Source organism: Mycteria americana, chromosome 3, assembly GCF_035582795.1.
Source record: "Mycteria americana isolate JAX WOST 10 ecotype Jacksonville Zoo and Gardens chromosome 3, USCA_MyAme_1.0, whole genome shotgun sequence".
NCBI classification, from domain to species: Eukaryota; Metazoa; Chordata; class Aves; order Ciconiiformes; family Ciconiidae; genus Mycteria; species Mycteria americana.
Genome location: NC_134367.1, coordinates 107,294,039 through 107,309,888, shown reverse-complemented (window position 1 = coordinate 107,309,888; position 15,850 = coordinate 107,294,039). Strand labels below are relative to the sequence as shown.

General features: G+C 36.5%; 1 protein-coding gene across 4 annotated transcripts in view; it reads left to right on the top strand.

Annotated features, from left to right (window-relative positions):
* EPRS1 (glutamyl-prolyl-tRNA synthetase 1) overlaps positions 1-14,448 on the top strand; it is a 48,711-nt gene extending 34,263 nt beyond the window's left edge. For all 4 annotated transcript variants that reach the window (XM_075496450.1, XM_075496452.1, XM_075496451.1 and 1 more), the window contains 12 exons: positions 2,191-2,242; positions 3,174-3,383; positions 3,538-3,610; positions 4,404-4,483; positions 4,824-4,925; positions 5,622-5,777; positions 5,897-6,094; positions 6,457-6,630; positions 9,106-9,266; positions 10,303-10,381; positions 13,744-13,808; positions 14,081-14,448. In XM_075496450.1, the coding sequence (XP_075352565.1) occupies positions 2,191-2,242; positions 3,174-3,383; positions 3,538-3,610; positions 4,404-4,483; positions 4,824-4,925; positions 5,622-5,777; positions 5,897-6,094; positions 6,457-6,630; positions 9,106-9,266; positions 10,303-10,381; positions 13,744-13,808; positions 14,081-14,231 (1,501 nt within the window). In that variant the 3' untranslated portion in view covers positions 14,232-14,448. The remainder of the gene's footprint in view (positions 1-2,190; positions 2,243-3,173; positions 3,384-3,537; positions 3,611-4,403; positions 4,484-4,823; positions 4,926-5,621; positions 5,778-5,896; positions 6,095-6,456; positions 6,631-9,105; positions 9,267-10,302; positions 10,382-13,743; positions 13,809-14,080) is intronic.
* Positions 14,449-15,850: the final 1,402 nt, after the last annotated feature.

The following is a 15,850-nucleotide window of genomic DNA, read 5'->3' as shown; positions in this document are numbered from 1 at the left end:
ACTTTTTGCAAATCCTTAACTAGTTTTTCAGGATTCTGCACTTGTTCAGGGGTGAAGTTCCAAAACACTGGAGGTGCCCACTGTCCTAGGTACTTGCCCATACTGTCGCATACACCCTGCCACTCATAACTGTCCAGCCTTGGGGTAGATCTCTGGGTGATATTCTTAAATAGTTGTTTAACTTTAAACAAGACCTGAAACACATTCAGGAGTAGGAGTAACAGGAACATGCCAGTTTGAACATCCCAAGGGTATTCAGAATTCTCAAGAGCTATTGTAACTAGCCTGGAGGAGAAGGGGAAGGGGAAGGAAGGTGTCTCCTCCATAAACTGGCTGTCTGAGGAGAAAAGGTACACAGTGTAATTATTAATAGTTTCCGAGAGATGGTTCCCGAAGTATGGAGATGACGGCAATGCTGAGTACAAATACCGGATTAGTCTCACGACCAGCCATTTTGTATCATAAACCAGTGTTACAAAGTACAGCAAAATGATAATCTTGACCCAGCTCCCAGTGGTGATAAACAGCACAACAGGGAGCATATAGTGCAAGTGAGGTGTTACATAACACAACTGAGAATGAGCACAATAACTTTGAGAGCAAATTAATCAACGCTGTGACCAGTGACTATCAAACCAATATAATAAATGTTTATAAAAAATTTGTTCTAATGTGCTCTGGTCAGATTTGTTGTTATCTCAATCCATCGAGCCCCATGTTGAGTGCCAAAAAGGACTGTCATGATTTAACCCCAACCTGTGACTTAGCACCACACAGCCACTCTCTTGCTCCTCCCCTGTTGGGATGGGGGAGAAAATGGGAAGAGTATAAGTGAGAAAACTCATGGGTTGAGATAAGAACAGTTTAATAATTGAAATAAAATAATAATAATAATTAAAAAAGAATATACAAAGCAAGTGATGCACGATGCAACTGCTCACCACACGCCAATCGATGTCCAGCCAGTCCCTGAGCAGCAGCCCCCTGGCCAGTTTTCCCCTAGTTTATATACTGAGCATGACGTCATATGGTATGGAATATCTGTTTGGCCAGTTTGGGTCAGCTGTCCTGGCTGTGCCCCCTCCCAGCTTCTTGTGCATCTCCAGCCTTCTGAGTCGGTAGAGCATGAGAAGCTGAAAAGTCCTTGACTTAGTGTAAGCACTACTTAGCAACAACTAAAACATCAGTGTGTTATCAACATTATTCTCATACTAAATCCAAAACACAGCACTATATCAGCTACTAGCTGATACGAAAATTAACTCTATCCCAGCCAAAACCAGGACATGCAAGTGTCATGAGAAGTATGTAGCCCAACCCAGAGCAAGGCACTGCTGTTGTTGATGGTGGAAAGCTCCAGTGGTGATTGCTGTGCATCCCCTCTCCTGCTCCCACCCTGAAAGTTTAGAAGTCTTTCCATGGCATGTATTATGCAGCACTGTTTATTTTGTGTTTCAGATACATAAATGACATGTTTGAGACAGAGATGTGCTTATTTTGTATAGGACTTATGCCAGAAAAATGTGGTTTTCACCTTTAAAACTTCTCTGTTTGTAGAGATATAAAAACTTTACTTTTGTCTACTGTCATTTGAGTCTGGTGAGTTTAGCCTTCTTTAGAATCTTGTAGTTTTACTAGTGACCTTTATTTTGGTGGTGTAGGGTCTTTTTTTTTTTTGTCTTGAACAGTGTGACTGACATCACATGAATAGTGAATTCAAGTTGCATATGTTTCCTGAAATTGTAGCCACCGGCTAAGTAAGAAATTTTTAAAATGAAGAGTAAGACAGCTTACACACAGGTCTCGTTAGTCTTAGGCTCTTATTGGAGGTGCTTGCGCTTTTTAATGCATCATTATGAGGTTCTTTGATGCAACTGGTGAGAATTAGAAGGGTTAAAACAGTAGAAAAGAAACAGAACTGTTTTTATGAAATACTCTTGTTAGCCAAGGTAGGGAAATGCTAGCAATTCCTCTTAGTCAATACATACTGAACTGTCAGGAAAAAAATTGGGAGAAGTTAGCTTTATGAAGTAAAATTAAAATATTGTGTTCCACACCCCCCTTTTTCTGCTGTTGTTCATCACATGTGTCCCGTCCCCTGTCTCCCCCAGAAAAAAAGAAAAAAGGTTAGGATAAATTTCACTGCTAAATGCTGTACAGCACAAATCTGGTTCTTTTCTAATACCGTAGGCTGGGTCTAGAAGCTAAAAAAGAAGAAAATCTGGCAGACTGGTTCTCTCAGGTAAGTGCACATCAGTTTGAATTAAAGAATTATTTCATTCTCTTATAAATCAAAATCTGTTTTGGATTTATATCTTATTTTGTATTTCTGGGGTTTTGTGTTTGTTTGGTTTTTGGTTTTTTGGTTTTTTTTTTTTTTTTTTTAATACAAAACAAAGTACTTGCTCTTTCTATGTCTTACATTGCTATCATGGTCCTAAATAGAAGTGCCTAGATTGAAGAGCTGAATAAATTTAGGAACCTGTAAAAAGGATGAGCACCAACAATTTCATCCTCCCCCCCCCATATATATATATATATATATATATACACACACATATTTTCTTAATTCATGTATGAATTCCTCTTTCATTAAGAGTGCAAAACTTCAGTGAAGTGATAGGAATTTCACAGGCTTGGGAGTTCTATTTCACTTCAAGATGATGTATAACAAATGTTAGTACTTGTTGTTACGGAATGAGTTTTCTGGCTCATGAGGTTCAAAACAACCAGAGTAGAGATGACTAGTTTAGATTAGCCTACTTATGAAAGATTGTAAATAGATATCAGTGGTGTACATTGCCTCTCACTAGTGTAATTTTTGCGTATACCCTAAGGAATAAAACTTTTTTACATGAGATAGAGACATTTCTTACAAAAGTGCAGTTTGTTGTTCCTGGAAGTGAGCTACTGTCTCTTACTTGGATTCGTGAAATTCAGTTTTAGTTAAGTGTTTACCTTATTCAGATCTATTATTAAACTTAATGTCCCTGCTTAACTTTCTCTAATTAGAGGTAACAAAATCAATCTCAAAGCATAGCTTTGCTAACTTTTTGAGCACAAAGACTTTTTAAATAGGAGACTTTTCTTGAATTGCATGCCATGCGCTTGAATTACTGAATGTTCTTTGTGTATGAAATTGAAACTTCAGTATCTAAATAATCTTTTGAAAGGTGATCACAAAATCAGAGATGATTGAATACTATGATGTGAGTGGCTGTTATGTTCTTCGTCCTTGGGCTTATGCTATTTGGGAAGCTATCAAGAACTTCTTCGATGCAGAGATCAAGAAACTTGGAGTGGAAAACTGTTACTTCCCCATGTTTGTGTCCCAGGCTGCCCTAGAGAAGGAGAAGACTCATATTGCTGACTTTGCTCCTGAGGTACACTTCAAAACATTCTTTTAATCAGAGTACAAGAAAACCCAACCACTTAGTCGGCAGCTGAGTATGAAAGTAACTTTTTTTCAAACTTGCTTAGATATTTTTTATTTGTTTGTTTGTTTATTTTCCCCCCTTTTTTTGTTCCTTCCTTTAGGTTGCTTGGGTCACAAGATCCGGGAAAACAGATCTGGCTGAACCAATTGCTGTACGTCCCACAAGTGAAACAGGTAGACCTCTTTTCACGCACTTTGGCTGTAAAGAAAACAGTTACAGTTATAGTGTAGCTGATAAGACAAGCATCCCTTTTGAAAATTGGAAACCCATTTTTTAGAATGTTTTCTATAACTCCTTATCAAAATTTCCTAAATTTGCTGCTGCTTATAGCAAATGTCACAAACACTATACATTCCCTTAAATGGACTTTTCTAGGAAACGTACGTGCTAGGAATTTTTCCATTAATATCCCGAAGACTGACTGACTTTGACTGAAAAACACATTTGGCTGGTTGTTTTATATTGTTTATAAGAAAATTTCTTCATCTCATAATTCACTTCAGTTTTGCATGTACTTTGACTATAGCTGTGAATCTAGCTTTTACTAAAATTTCCTCTGAGTAATTTAAACAAACATTTTAATACCTAAGGCTGGATGAGTTTCTAATTGATTCGGGTGTGGTATAGCATCCTGAAATCTTGAGGTCAGTGAATTTTTATTTGTGAACCTAGATGTATTTACATACTCTAAGCCAGTGACTCAAACATAGTGTCATTAGATATTAAGCTTTGGATTGTACTTTGACCAGCAGCAAGCAAGCTATTTTGCAGAGACACAGGACGAAGTGAAAGTATGCCTTTCAGTGAAAATATTATGTTAAGACCAAAAAATGTGTTTTAAAGAGAATTAAACATAAAAGCATAGTTCTCGCAGCAGAGAATGTTAAGCTTAGACGTAGCAAAAAGAAAGGTTTGGCATAAACTGGCTGTATTGTGCAGAGACCCAAAGCTGCTTTCTTTTTACAGTCATGTATCCTGCCTATGCAAAGTGGGTGCAGTCACACAGGGATCTTCCTATCAAGCTTAATCAGTGGTGCAATGTTGTGGTATGTCTGTACACGATTTCTGAGTAACCGTTGTATCGTAAGCACAGTGTAGGACAATTATTCTATGTCAACATGGCATGATGATACTAATCACAGCACATATTTCATGGCAAAAGTATGAATGTGGTTTATGTGATTTGTTTTTCTCACTGTTTTTAATAAAACATACTTTATCAATGTATATTGTTGATTAAATTGTTTAAGTAGAAATCTGTGAATAGTTGACTTTTTATCTTTTATTCAGATTTTCTAATACTTATTTATAAACATTATTTTTAACAATAATTTGACATTTTAGTGTTAATCATGGTGTTCAATTTTTTTATTTACCCCCCTCCAGCGTTGGGAGTTCAAACATCCCCAACCTTTCCTTCGCACTCGTGAGTTCCTTTGGCAAGAGGGTCACACAGCATTTGCAACATATGAAGAAGCAGCAGAGGAGGTAAAAAGCAAATGCGCTGGTGCTTTTGCTTTCAGAAAGTTACTTTACTTCATAGCAACACAAACAAATCTGTCTACTAGGACCTGGTAGAAGTCTATCTCCTTTTCTTTGGAAAATGAAAAGGAGACAGAAATGAAAATGCCTCCTCATGAAAAATGCCAAGTGTACTAGAACCCATTTTTTTCTCAGATGTAACCCATGTCTGAGGCTTTAGGCTCTTCAAACAATATGGGGAGTTTGAAGAGTGTGATATATAAAGAATGCTTTCCTTAAAAATTATTTTACTTAAAAATGTGTTTTCCTTAAGAATCTAAACAATGCGTTCATATGTTGACTGCTAGAAATGTTAACACTTCCTTTGCCCAAAAGACAGATGTTTCATTTTGTATCATGGCATATCTTTATTTACTTAGCAGATGTTCAGACTTTTAGGTGGAAACTAGAAGTCAGTATAGCCATGGAACTGGCTTGTCTGCAGTGACTCTTCTTGTTTTCTGTCATGGTTTATAGTTGTTGCTATTTGATTCATAGAAAATAACAGGCAAAGTTTAAAGCAATTGAAGAAATCTTGGTTTTTTAATCACAATCTTGAGAAAGTGTTAAATTTTTAAGATTTTAGACTGGCATATAAAAATATTTCATGATTTAGCAAATGCAAAATACTGAGTAATTCTTAAGACAGGATGTTTATCATAGGTGATGCAGATACTTGATCTGTATGCTCAAGTGTACGAAGATCTTCTAGCAATACCTGTTGTGAAAGGAAGGAAGACAGAGAAGGAAAAATTCGCTGGGGGTGATTATACAACCACTGTAGAGGCATTTATATCTGCCAGTGGAAGAGCTATCCAGGTATTTATCTATTAGAAGAATATTTTTTTCAGTAAATACAGTAAGGTGAAAGCCTTAAACTGATGCTTGATAAACTCAACTTTCCATTGAGTAGAATTTTCTGTGTGCAACTATTTCAGGGAGCAACGTCACATCATCTAGGGCAGAATTTCTCAAAGATGTTTGAAATTGTATTTGAAGATCCCAAGAAACCAGGAGAAAAACAGTTTGCTTATCAGAATTCCTGGGGCATTACAACTCGAACTATTGGTGTAATGACAATGATTCATGGAGATAACATGGGATTGGTGCTCCCACCTCGAGTAGCCTGTGTTCAGGTGTGTAAAAATGCCTTAAACTACCATTTTGTTTCCTTTCCTGTCTTGGAATTCATGAGCATTCCATATTGGGCACCTGGAAGACTTAACATAGGATAGGAGCTGTCTGATTACAGAGCATGCTGTATAAAGTTAATACACATCATTAGGGTACTTGTGGTGGACGAGATCCCTTTAATAGTCCATCTATTTGAAATAATTTTATCTGTTACCATTTGGATGAAAAGGGAAATGTATCCTTTACTTCTGAGAACTTGAAAGAAATTACTGGGATATAGGGCCACAATATTGTTTTTAAGTTTTTATAGTAACTAGGAGCTCATTTTCTTATAACATAAAGAACATGTCATGTTATATTGCAGGTTGTAATTATACCCTGTGGTATCACAAATTCCCTTTCTGAAGAGGACAAAGAGGCTTTACTGAAGAAATGTAATGAATATCGTAATAGGCTGCTTAGTGTTAATATCCGTGTACGGGCTGATTTAAGAGACAACTATTCACCTGGTTGGAAGTTCAACCACTGGGAACTTAAGGTACGTTTCTTTCCAGGAGGTGTTTTGAAGCTTATATGTGGGGTATGTACGCGGCATGTTATGCGTGCCTTGTATTCTGAAGGCAAATATTTTTTCTAAATGAAGAATTGCTGCCTGATAATCAGTGATCACTTTCATTAATAAATGAAGAAAAGATGTTTTCTGAGACTTGCTCTGTTTCCTAGGATTTGCGTGTCACTAGCGATTTTTGAACCTCCAAGTCTCCACTTTATGTACCTAGAAAATTAAATTAATAGTACAAATTACTTGCATGTTTAAAAACTTGTACTAATACTTAAGTGTCTCCAGAGTCACAACAGTGCCTTTGTTGCACACAGTGGAACAGAGAAGATAAACCTGTACAGCATCAACAAAGAAAGCAGCAATTTTTTTTTGTTTCAAAATTACCATGTTTCCTTTATATAGTAGTTGAGAGGAACAGTTGTGCTTCATCAAATACAAGAGGCTTTTGTAAAACAAAAATAGTGAACAAAATGAAACAATGAATAGATGAATGAAACAATGAAACAATTCAATTAGAAATTGAATAATATATTGAGTGATGTTATGGGATCATATTTTTGTTCTGAATTTGAAATTAGTTTCAATATGTTAATCTTCAATGTAAGACCAAAAGGGTTGTCAAGCATTGTAGCAGGCTGCCCAGGGAAGTGGTTGAGTCACCATTCCTGGAGGTATTTGAAAGACGTGTAGATGTGGTGCTTAGGGACATGGTTTAGTGGTGGACTTGGCAGTGCTGGGTTAATGGTTGAACTCCACGATCTTAAAGGTACTTTCCAACCTAAATGATTCTATGATTCTGTGATTCTATGATAGAAGCTCCCTGAGTTGTTGAAAGTTCCCATTGTGTCACAAGTTGTTTTTTTTTTTTTTAAATGGCGCTCTAATACCATGAATCCATGTTGGGAGACTTTTTAAGTAAAATTAGGTTTCTCGAGGAGGCACAGCATGGGGCAAACTTGATGTTTTTTTATAAAATCTACTAATGTGTCCAGCATAATATGTAAACTGGATCTTGAGGCTAATTGCAGGCAAAGTGCACTTACTTTATTGAGTACTGATAAGGAATTTCATAGGATAAAAAATACAAGGGTACTGGAGTAAGAAGTACAAGAAATAACTGGGAAGTTTTTTGCCTTATGTACTTTTCAGCTTAGCAGATTTCTGATGTTACCTCCAAAAAGAGCCAAGTCATAGGTACTTGTTTTATAATGTCTGGTATTATTGGTTCCATTGCTTGCTCTTAGGAAGCCTTCCTACGTGACTGGCATCCTTCTTTCACTGGAAAGTAGTATTACAATTAGAAATACTAGATACTTTCCAATGAGTTTTAATTATGGAGACAGCTTTTTTGTATGCCATAAACTAGAATGTTTGTTCAGTTTAAATTGTTTGTTAATAACAGCTTTGAATAGCTTTTTATGTAGCTTTGCAGTAGGAGTAGATATTTCACCCTTTGGACAGATTTTACTATATTATTCATCTCTTTAGCATAAATAAAGGGGGTGTGGTGTGTATAGGGAATCATTTGGAAGCTGTGAACTTGAAGAGATTCCAGAGCACAAAATGCACAGAAAGCTTGGGTAAATGTCTTTGATTCTCCTGTTCACCTGTTGAACACTGCAGAAAGTTTTTAGCTTTTTAGCTTACTGATGAGATTTCCCTTGGGGGGGGGAACCCAACACCAAAATGCATTCACACTTAATCTCTTCATTTCCCATGAAGGAATGTGTACAGCTTGGGACACAAGTTAGAAGGACGTGAAGAAAATAAGTTAGACTCAGTAGACTCTTAACTGACTAGTGAAATGGAAACTCTTTTTGTCTGATGGCATATGGGAGATGAGAAATTACATGGTTCTGATCACCAAAGTTTATGAAGCATAAAAGCTTTACATAAATAAAGCAACTGTTTGTAGTCAAATATTCAGTGCAATTAATGTCGATATTAGGGCTATATTTAACAGAACTTTTGCTGTTTGCTGTTCATACAGTTGAAAGTGTTCTGTGAAAATGGAATTAAAAGGTATTATTGGATGAACTAGAACATTAAAATGACTATAGAAGTCTTAATCATTCAGATTTTAAAAATCTGATTTGCACTATCTGGGATAACTGTCTTAGTGTAGTTTCAGCTGTGCTTTAACTGTCTTAGTATTACTTGCATGTTGGCACAGATGCAGTCTCCAAGCTAGTGGAGCGAGGCTGGAGCAAGGTATAACGCACAAGTGAAGAGAGTGTGGATGGGAAAGACGGAAATGCATAAAACCAGTGGAATATATGCTGATTTTTTACAAAGAAACTTAAATGTGTAAAGTGATTCCATATTAAGACTGAGCTTTAGAACAAAACAAAACATCAAAAAAAAGAAAACAAGAAAAGAGAGAGAGAGAGAGAAAATGAACTCTTCTGAGAATGGCTGATTCATTGTAACTCCTAACTCTTTGTAATGAAGGGTGTTCCAGTCAGGGTTGAAGTGGGACCACGAGACATGAAAAGCCAACAGTTTGTAGCTGTTAGAAGAGACACAGGACAGAAGCTGAGCTTTTCTGAACATGAGGCAGAAGATAGACTGAAGGAGATTTTGGAGGAGATCCATGCTAACCTTTACAACAGGTAAATTGAGAGGTACAGTAAATGGCTGTGCTAATCACAGATGTGCTATACCTGTCAGAAGAATGTCTCACATTATTGGTTCATCTGTGCAGAAAGACAGGTTAGGCCCATCTTTCTGTTTGTGACATTTCTTTTTTCTGCCTCTGAAACTGGTTCACATACAGTGATAGAAATTTCCTATTGTGTTCATGAAACGGAATGGTAAAGGTTGTGAACTTATTTTAAAAAATACTTCTGTGAATTTATGTAAAGTATTAATAAACAAATACACCATAAATAATTAATGGGATAATAATGCACAGGATTCGCTCCTGAAAGAAGCTTTTGGTAGGGAATTTTGAAAGATACAAAGTTGTCCAAGAAACTTCAGTAGCTGAAGTTCTCTGTTCAGAAGTGTATTTCAGAAAGGACCCTATGTCCTTTCATATTGACTGTAAGGGTCATGGTCACGACTTTCATGGTATTGTTTTCTTATAAGCAATCAAATGCTTTTGGAACTGTTATTTGCACTTACTGCATATGCCAAATCCCTTGTATGCTTGTCATTGCAAATTGTTGTTTGTAAGGACGCCAAGAAAGAACATGGTGCTGATCCAGCACCATGGCAGATGAGTTTTCCTACTTTCTTCTGTGGTGATCAAAGTTGCGTACAAGCAGAATATTTTTACCTAGTTAAAAACCATTTTGCTATTTAGATTTAGATCATAATTAAAAAAGATAAATCTACATCTATAGTACTTACTGTTTCTATCTACAGCTGGTCAGCATTGAACTAACATGCACAACAGTGTGAATTAACATGGTGAAATGTACAGCAACCTGGAGAACAGCCCATTGGCAATTAATCAAAATTTTGTCCTTTTGAGGGCAGAAGTGGTAGAAAGACATAACCTGATTAGGAAGATTTGAATGAATATATAGCTTCTCTTCCTGTAACTTTCTGTTTTGACTGACTCTGAAAACCTAGTTCATTTGGCCAGTGAGGTTATGTGCATAAATCTGCCCTGACTGAATTTTTTTTTTTTCCTTTTCTTAGAGCTTCTGAGGACCTAAAAAGTCATATGGTGGTGGCCAATACTATGGAGGACTTTCAAAAAGAGCTTGATTCAGGAAAGGTAAGGAAATTTACTACATTCTATCCTGGTAAGTACCTTCACACACTTTCTGTCCCTTACAAATAATCAGGGGCTAGAAATTTCAAAGCTTATATATAAATACTGTTGTGGTTTTTATGGAACTCTCCCCTCACAAGCAGATGAAGCCTTTCCTGTAGAGCTGCACAAAAATGAATTGGCGTTCCCAAAATTTGTGATATACGTTGCTTTCTTCTTTTGCTAAAATACTGTATTTACTAAACACGGTGTTTCAGGCTACCACCATTCAAAATTTAGTCCTATGCTAGAGGTGACAGAGTATCTTGAAGTGACTTACAATGCTGCAGTTCAATAATGCGCATTTAAAGTGTTACATTTTTATCAGAAAGTGCTTTTCAGAGAGATTAATGTAAATATTTTATTCAGTTTATCTTAAACTTACTGTCATTATTCTAATGCAAACAGTGAAAAACACCTGTCAAATCTTGTAATAGGGTTCAAGTAAGAGTTTAAAGTACATGCTGTTTACGTCAAAGAAGTTTTGCCTTTATGACCTGAGTAGAAGCCATTGGGTTCATTGAGAATTACTGCAAGCCAGAAACCTCCTTGGGTTGATAGTAAGAATAACCCATAGTGTGGATGATTGAGCTCTACCGATCTAGAGATCTGCAAAAAATTTAAAATTCTGGCAACGTATATGAAGTTTAGATGAGAGATTAAGTCTTAAGTAGAGAATTGAGCTGCTGCTTCTTTTTCAGAGATCCACCGACAGAAGTTCTTAACCCTGAAATTCTGTCACAAACCTCAGCTTGTGAAATTGTTCATATATTTAGATTAATGTGTTCAAGTAGTAGGATCCCCAGGATCAATAATTAAGGCTGTGTATTTTATAGAGAGAGATCAGGGGTTTTTTGTGTACCAGTTAGATCTACTCTGAATATGTCAAAATTTCTGATGGAAAATGCACAAGTGCCAAGAATTCATAGTACTTTTGTTCACTTCAGAAACAGTTCTAAGTTATTCTTGGTTAGGCTTGACCTTCCATCACACTCTCTTTTGCATTTCTATTGCACTTAAATTTAATTTATAGCAAGATTTAAAGGAATAATTATGACCTTCAGAGGAGGGACTGATTTAGCATGCTTATGAAGTTGAGGATACAGAGTTTTTAGACATTCTGTGCATAGGTGCTAGACATTCTGTGCATAGGTACTGCCTTATTTTCCTCTACGAAACTAAATGCAAGTGTGAAATACTCTGTTTCCAAACAGTTTTGGGCTCTTCCTACTGACGGCAAAGTATCATTTCCTTGCTGCAAGTGTCTCTAAAGCATCTGATGATTCTGGTGGTAGATTTAAAAACCAAAAATCTTTAGTCTTTGCTTAACAAATAATTGTGCTCTGCATAGATGTTTAACTAGTACTGCTGCTCCCATGTATTGTGATTTCAAGCTGTGCCATCATGTATCTTTCACTTCTGAATTAAACAAGCACTCTGAAACTATGCTTGACTGTCTTCAAGACACAGAAACAGTCGAGGAAGACATAAGCTCTTAAAAGATCGTAAGAGATGCAGTAAACTTATATGTAAAAATAAACTGAAATGGAGAGTCAAGCTGATTCCAAGAGCAGGAATGGAATGTGAAGCTAATTCTGTATTTGTACATGCACATAAATTATCACCCTTTAATTTTGATGAAATACTACAGAAACCCCTTTCTTCTCCTCCTACCGCAGAGGTTCCAGATGATATCCTCTGCCTATGGGGAGAGGGTAAAATGCCTGGTCTTCAAAGTCCAACACTTCACTGTTATGTACAGCTAGATTCTAGAGGGGGTCAAGAGAATCGAACTATTTGTATTACATTTAGAACTCTAAATAATCTATTTATCATAATCTAGTTTATGATGTAGTTATCATCATAATCTAGTTTATGATGTAGTTATACTTGGAAATGTAAATAAATATTTTTACATTCCAAGTTGGATACTTGCAGCATTTTGGTACTTAGGTTATATAAGTTTATTATAATCGGCATATCTGAATTGAAAAAAATAATGTACGTCATTTTATGACTGCTTCGCTCTCTACCTATATATGTTGTATGGACAAAAGTTTATAGCATATGTATTCTGTAATTTATTGAAATTACACTGTGTTAGTACTACTGTTTAAGAAGAAAATTTGTGTGCTGAAGTACTCCTGCTTAATTCCTGTTGCTGTTTTCCCCGTACTATAATTGCAGTGTAAACTATTAGCTCTTCAAAAATGCAGACTGCTTCTATGTTCCTTTAAGTTGCATGCAAAGTTTAGTTGAAACTCTAAGAATAATTGCACAGGTATTTACACAAAGTTTTGTTTAACTAACAGAAGATTAATGCAAGAACAGTATAGTAGAGTGTTCTCTGTTGGAAGAAAGTGAAGCTATAAAGTCAAGTCTAATAAAGGTGTGTTCCAGTTCAAGGCAAATGGAGAATTTTGCACTAAGAGTGTAAATTGGGTGAAAGAAAGCCACAGATCAGCCAGCCTTATTCACAGTTTGGATAGAATTAAAATGACTGTGAAGGCTGAATTTGGTAGCTGTTGTTGCCCTTGGCTATTAGCATTACATGAGTGTTCAAATGTGTGTAGGGGGTGTCTTTTTAACAGTAATCCTACTTTTTGGTAGTAAACAGAATTTTCACTGTGAAAGTCCATTAAAAATGAAAAAAATCAGTAAAATGGAGTATAAAACTTGGGAACAGAGATTTACTACAATAGCTAAGAGTAGTACTGATAAGAGTGTATGAGATTATCATTTCAACTTTACTTTCTCAATATGCTTCAGTTAAGCTAACTGAAGGAAATGGCAGGAAAATACGCACCATGTCCCCCTGCCCCCAAGAAAAATGTGCTGTTGGTGACTCTGTTTTCTTAAAATATGTATGTCCTTGTCTTGTTCAGAAAATATGAAAATTCATAGTAATGGAATTAAAATGGAAACTTCATTAGGAAAGCATTATCTTGCAGTATGTAAGCAAGCATTTGTTCTGCAGTTTGAGAGATTTAAACTTTTCCTGAAAAACACAGTATTTCAGGAGAAAACAGTATTTATATGTTCCACAGAAGGAAAATATATTGGGGTTAAAAAAAAATAAATAAAATCAGTACCCTGACTTGATTTAAATGCTGCTTTGGGTTTGTGTAGGTTTTCCCATGCTGCGCTATGGAGAGATGACTGTGCTTACCTGTTTCTCTGATGAGAAAGAACTATTAATTGTAGCAATCATACACTCAAAGTGGGAAAAGTTCTATGAGATCTTAAGATTTAGGAATCTTCCAGAGACAAGGATGATTTTTTTTTAGATGTATAACTGGGTTTTTTTCTTCCTCCCCTCCCCCCAGATTGTACAAATCCCTTTTTGTGGGGAAATTGAGTGCGAGGATTGGATCAAGAAGACCACTGCCAGGTAAAATATAACTGAACTGGAGAGTATCTACCAAGATCAAAATCAAAATGTTTTGAGTATAAAACAGGAATGTAAGATGCCTCCGGGGATAATACGAATGTAGAGTCCTCACCCTTGACTCTTGCTGACCTGCATGATTCAATATATTTATTCCCTTAGTTCTGAAACTTTCAGACTAATTCGTGTGCTTTTGAGATTTTATGTATAATACACTTTATTGCACCTTTATTTTTAAATGAAAGTATTTATTTATGAATATGCTTTTATTTCAGGGATCAAGATCTTGAGCCTGGCGCCCCCTCCATGGGAGCGAAAAGCCTCTGCATACCTTTTCAGCCTCTCTGTGAACTACAGTGTGGGGCAAGATGTGTCTGCGGCAAAAACCCTGCCAAGTTTTACACCCTATTTGGTCGTAGTTACTAAATTACTAGTGAAAGCACCTTCTCCTTTATCTGTGAATTGAACTTTTTTTAATAAGACTGAAATAGCCCCCAAACTTAATCAGTTTTGCGACTTTTTAAATGATTCAAAAAACAAAGCCATAAACCATAACCCCCCCAGTTGTCAGTCTTAGGCTAGCAGTAATTCACAGACTTTTCTGTAAACATCTCTAATAATAAACATGTATTGTGAGCTGTAATATGCCTTGACTGTTTTTTCTGTGTTGCTCAATGCGAAGGACAAGTATTCTTTGCTCATGTCGTGGTTTTAACCCCAGCCAGCAACCAAGCACCACGCAGCCGCTCGCTCACCGTCCCCATCCCCGCTGGGATGGGGGAGAGAATCTGAAGAGCAAAAGTAAGAAAACTTGTGGGTTGACATAAGAACAGTGTAATAATTGAAATAAAATATAATAATAATAAAAATAAAATAATAATAAATAAAAAATTGTAATGAAAAGGAAAACAACGAGAGAGAGAGAGAGAGAGAGAGAAACACAAAACCCAGGAAAAAAAACCAAGTGATGCAACTGCTCGCCACCTGCCTACTGACGCCCAGCCAGTCCTCAAGCAGAGGTTGCTGCCCCCCCACCAACTCCCCCCAGTTTCTATACTGAGCATGATGTCATATGGTATGGAATAGCCCTTTGGCCAGTTGGGGTCAGCTGTGCTAGCTGTGCCCCCTCCCAGCTTCTTGTGCACCTCCTCGCTGGCAGAGTGGGAAGCTGAAAAGTCCTTGACTTAGTATAAGCACTGCTTAGCAACAACTAAAACATCAGCGTGTTATCACATTATTCTCATACTAAATCCAAACCACAGCTCTATACCAGCTACTAGGAAGAAAATTAACTCTATCCCAGCCAAAACCAGGACACATTTTGGTGCATAATTTTCTTGTACACTGAGAAAATGCCTGAAAGATTGGAGAGAATGTCATAAATGCTCTACAGTACACTTTAGTGTGCCGACATAAACTTTATAGACAAAACAACTGCTTTTAATTTTGCCTTCAAATTTTTCAATTTTCTGTACAGACTTGCTGCTAACTTGTAGGCATGGTAAATGCTACCCTTTTTGAAAACTTGCTCTGGAGCTGGGTGTTTCAAGGAATATTTTCACCCCATTGTAAAACAAGTTTGAAAGGCTATCTTAGATTAAATGCCACATTGTTAGCAAGATGCAGGTGAATGCCCCTTCTTGCAGATGTTTTGCAAAGCCCTGTTTCTCTTATCTTATAAACTGGCATTTTATAGCTGTCTCACCGTGATACAGCAATGAGTAACACAAAGGCAATCTGAAGAGAAGTATTTTCAGTGTAAAGATTTTAGGCTGTGATTATACCTGTAATATGTTCCATAAAACCCTTTTGCTTTTCCTGCACTTACTATGTGTTGCTTTAGCAGAGAAGGCTGGATGTTGCAGTTACAAAATTATTTTTTAAAAAGTATTACTTCCACTCTGAACATAGGGTTGAGTTAAAAAAATAATGAGATAGTCCTGGCACAAAATAACTTTTGGATGACACATGCTTAATTTGTTCCTTGTTTCTCCTGTATGTTTGAAAGCCATCTATGTAAACCCCTTTCCCTGAAAAGAGTTGAG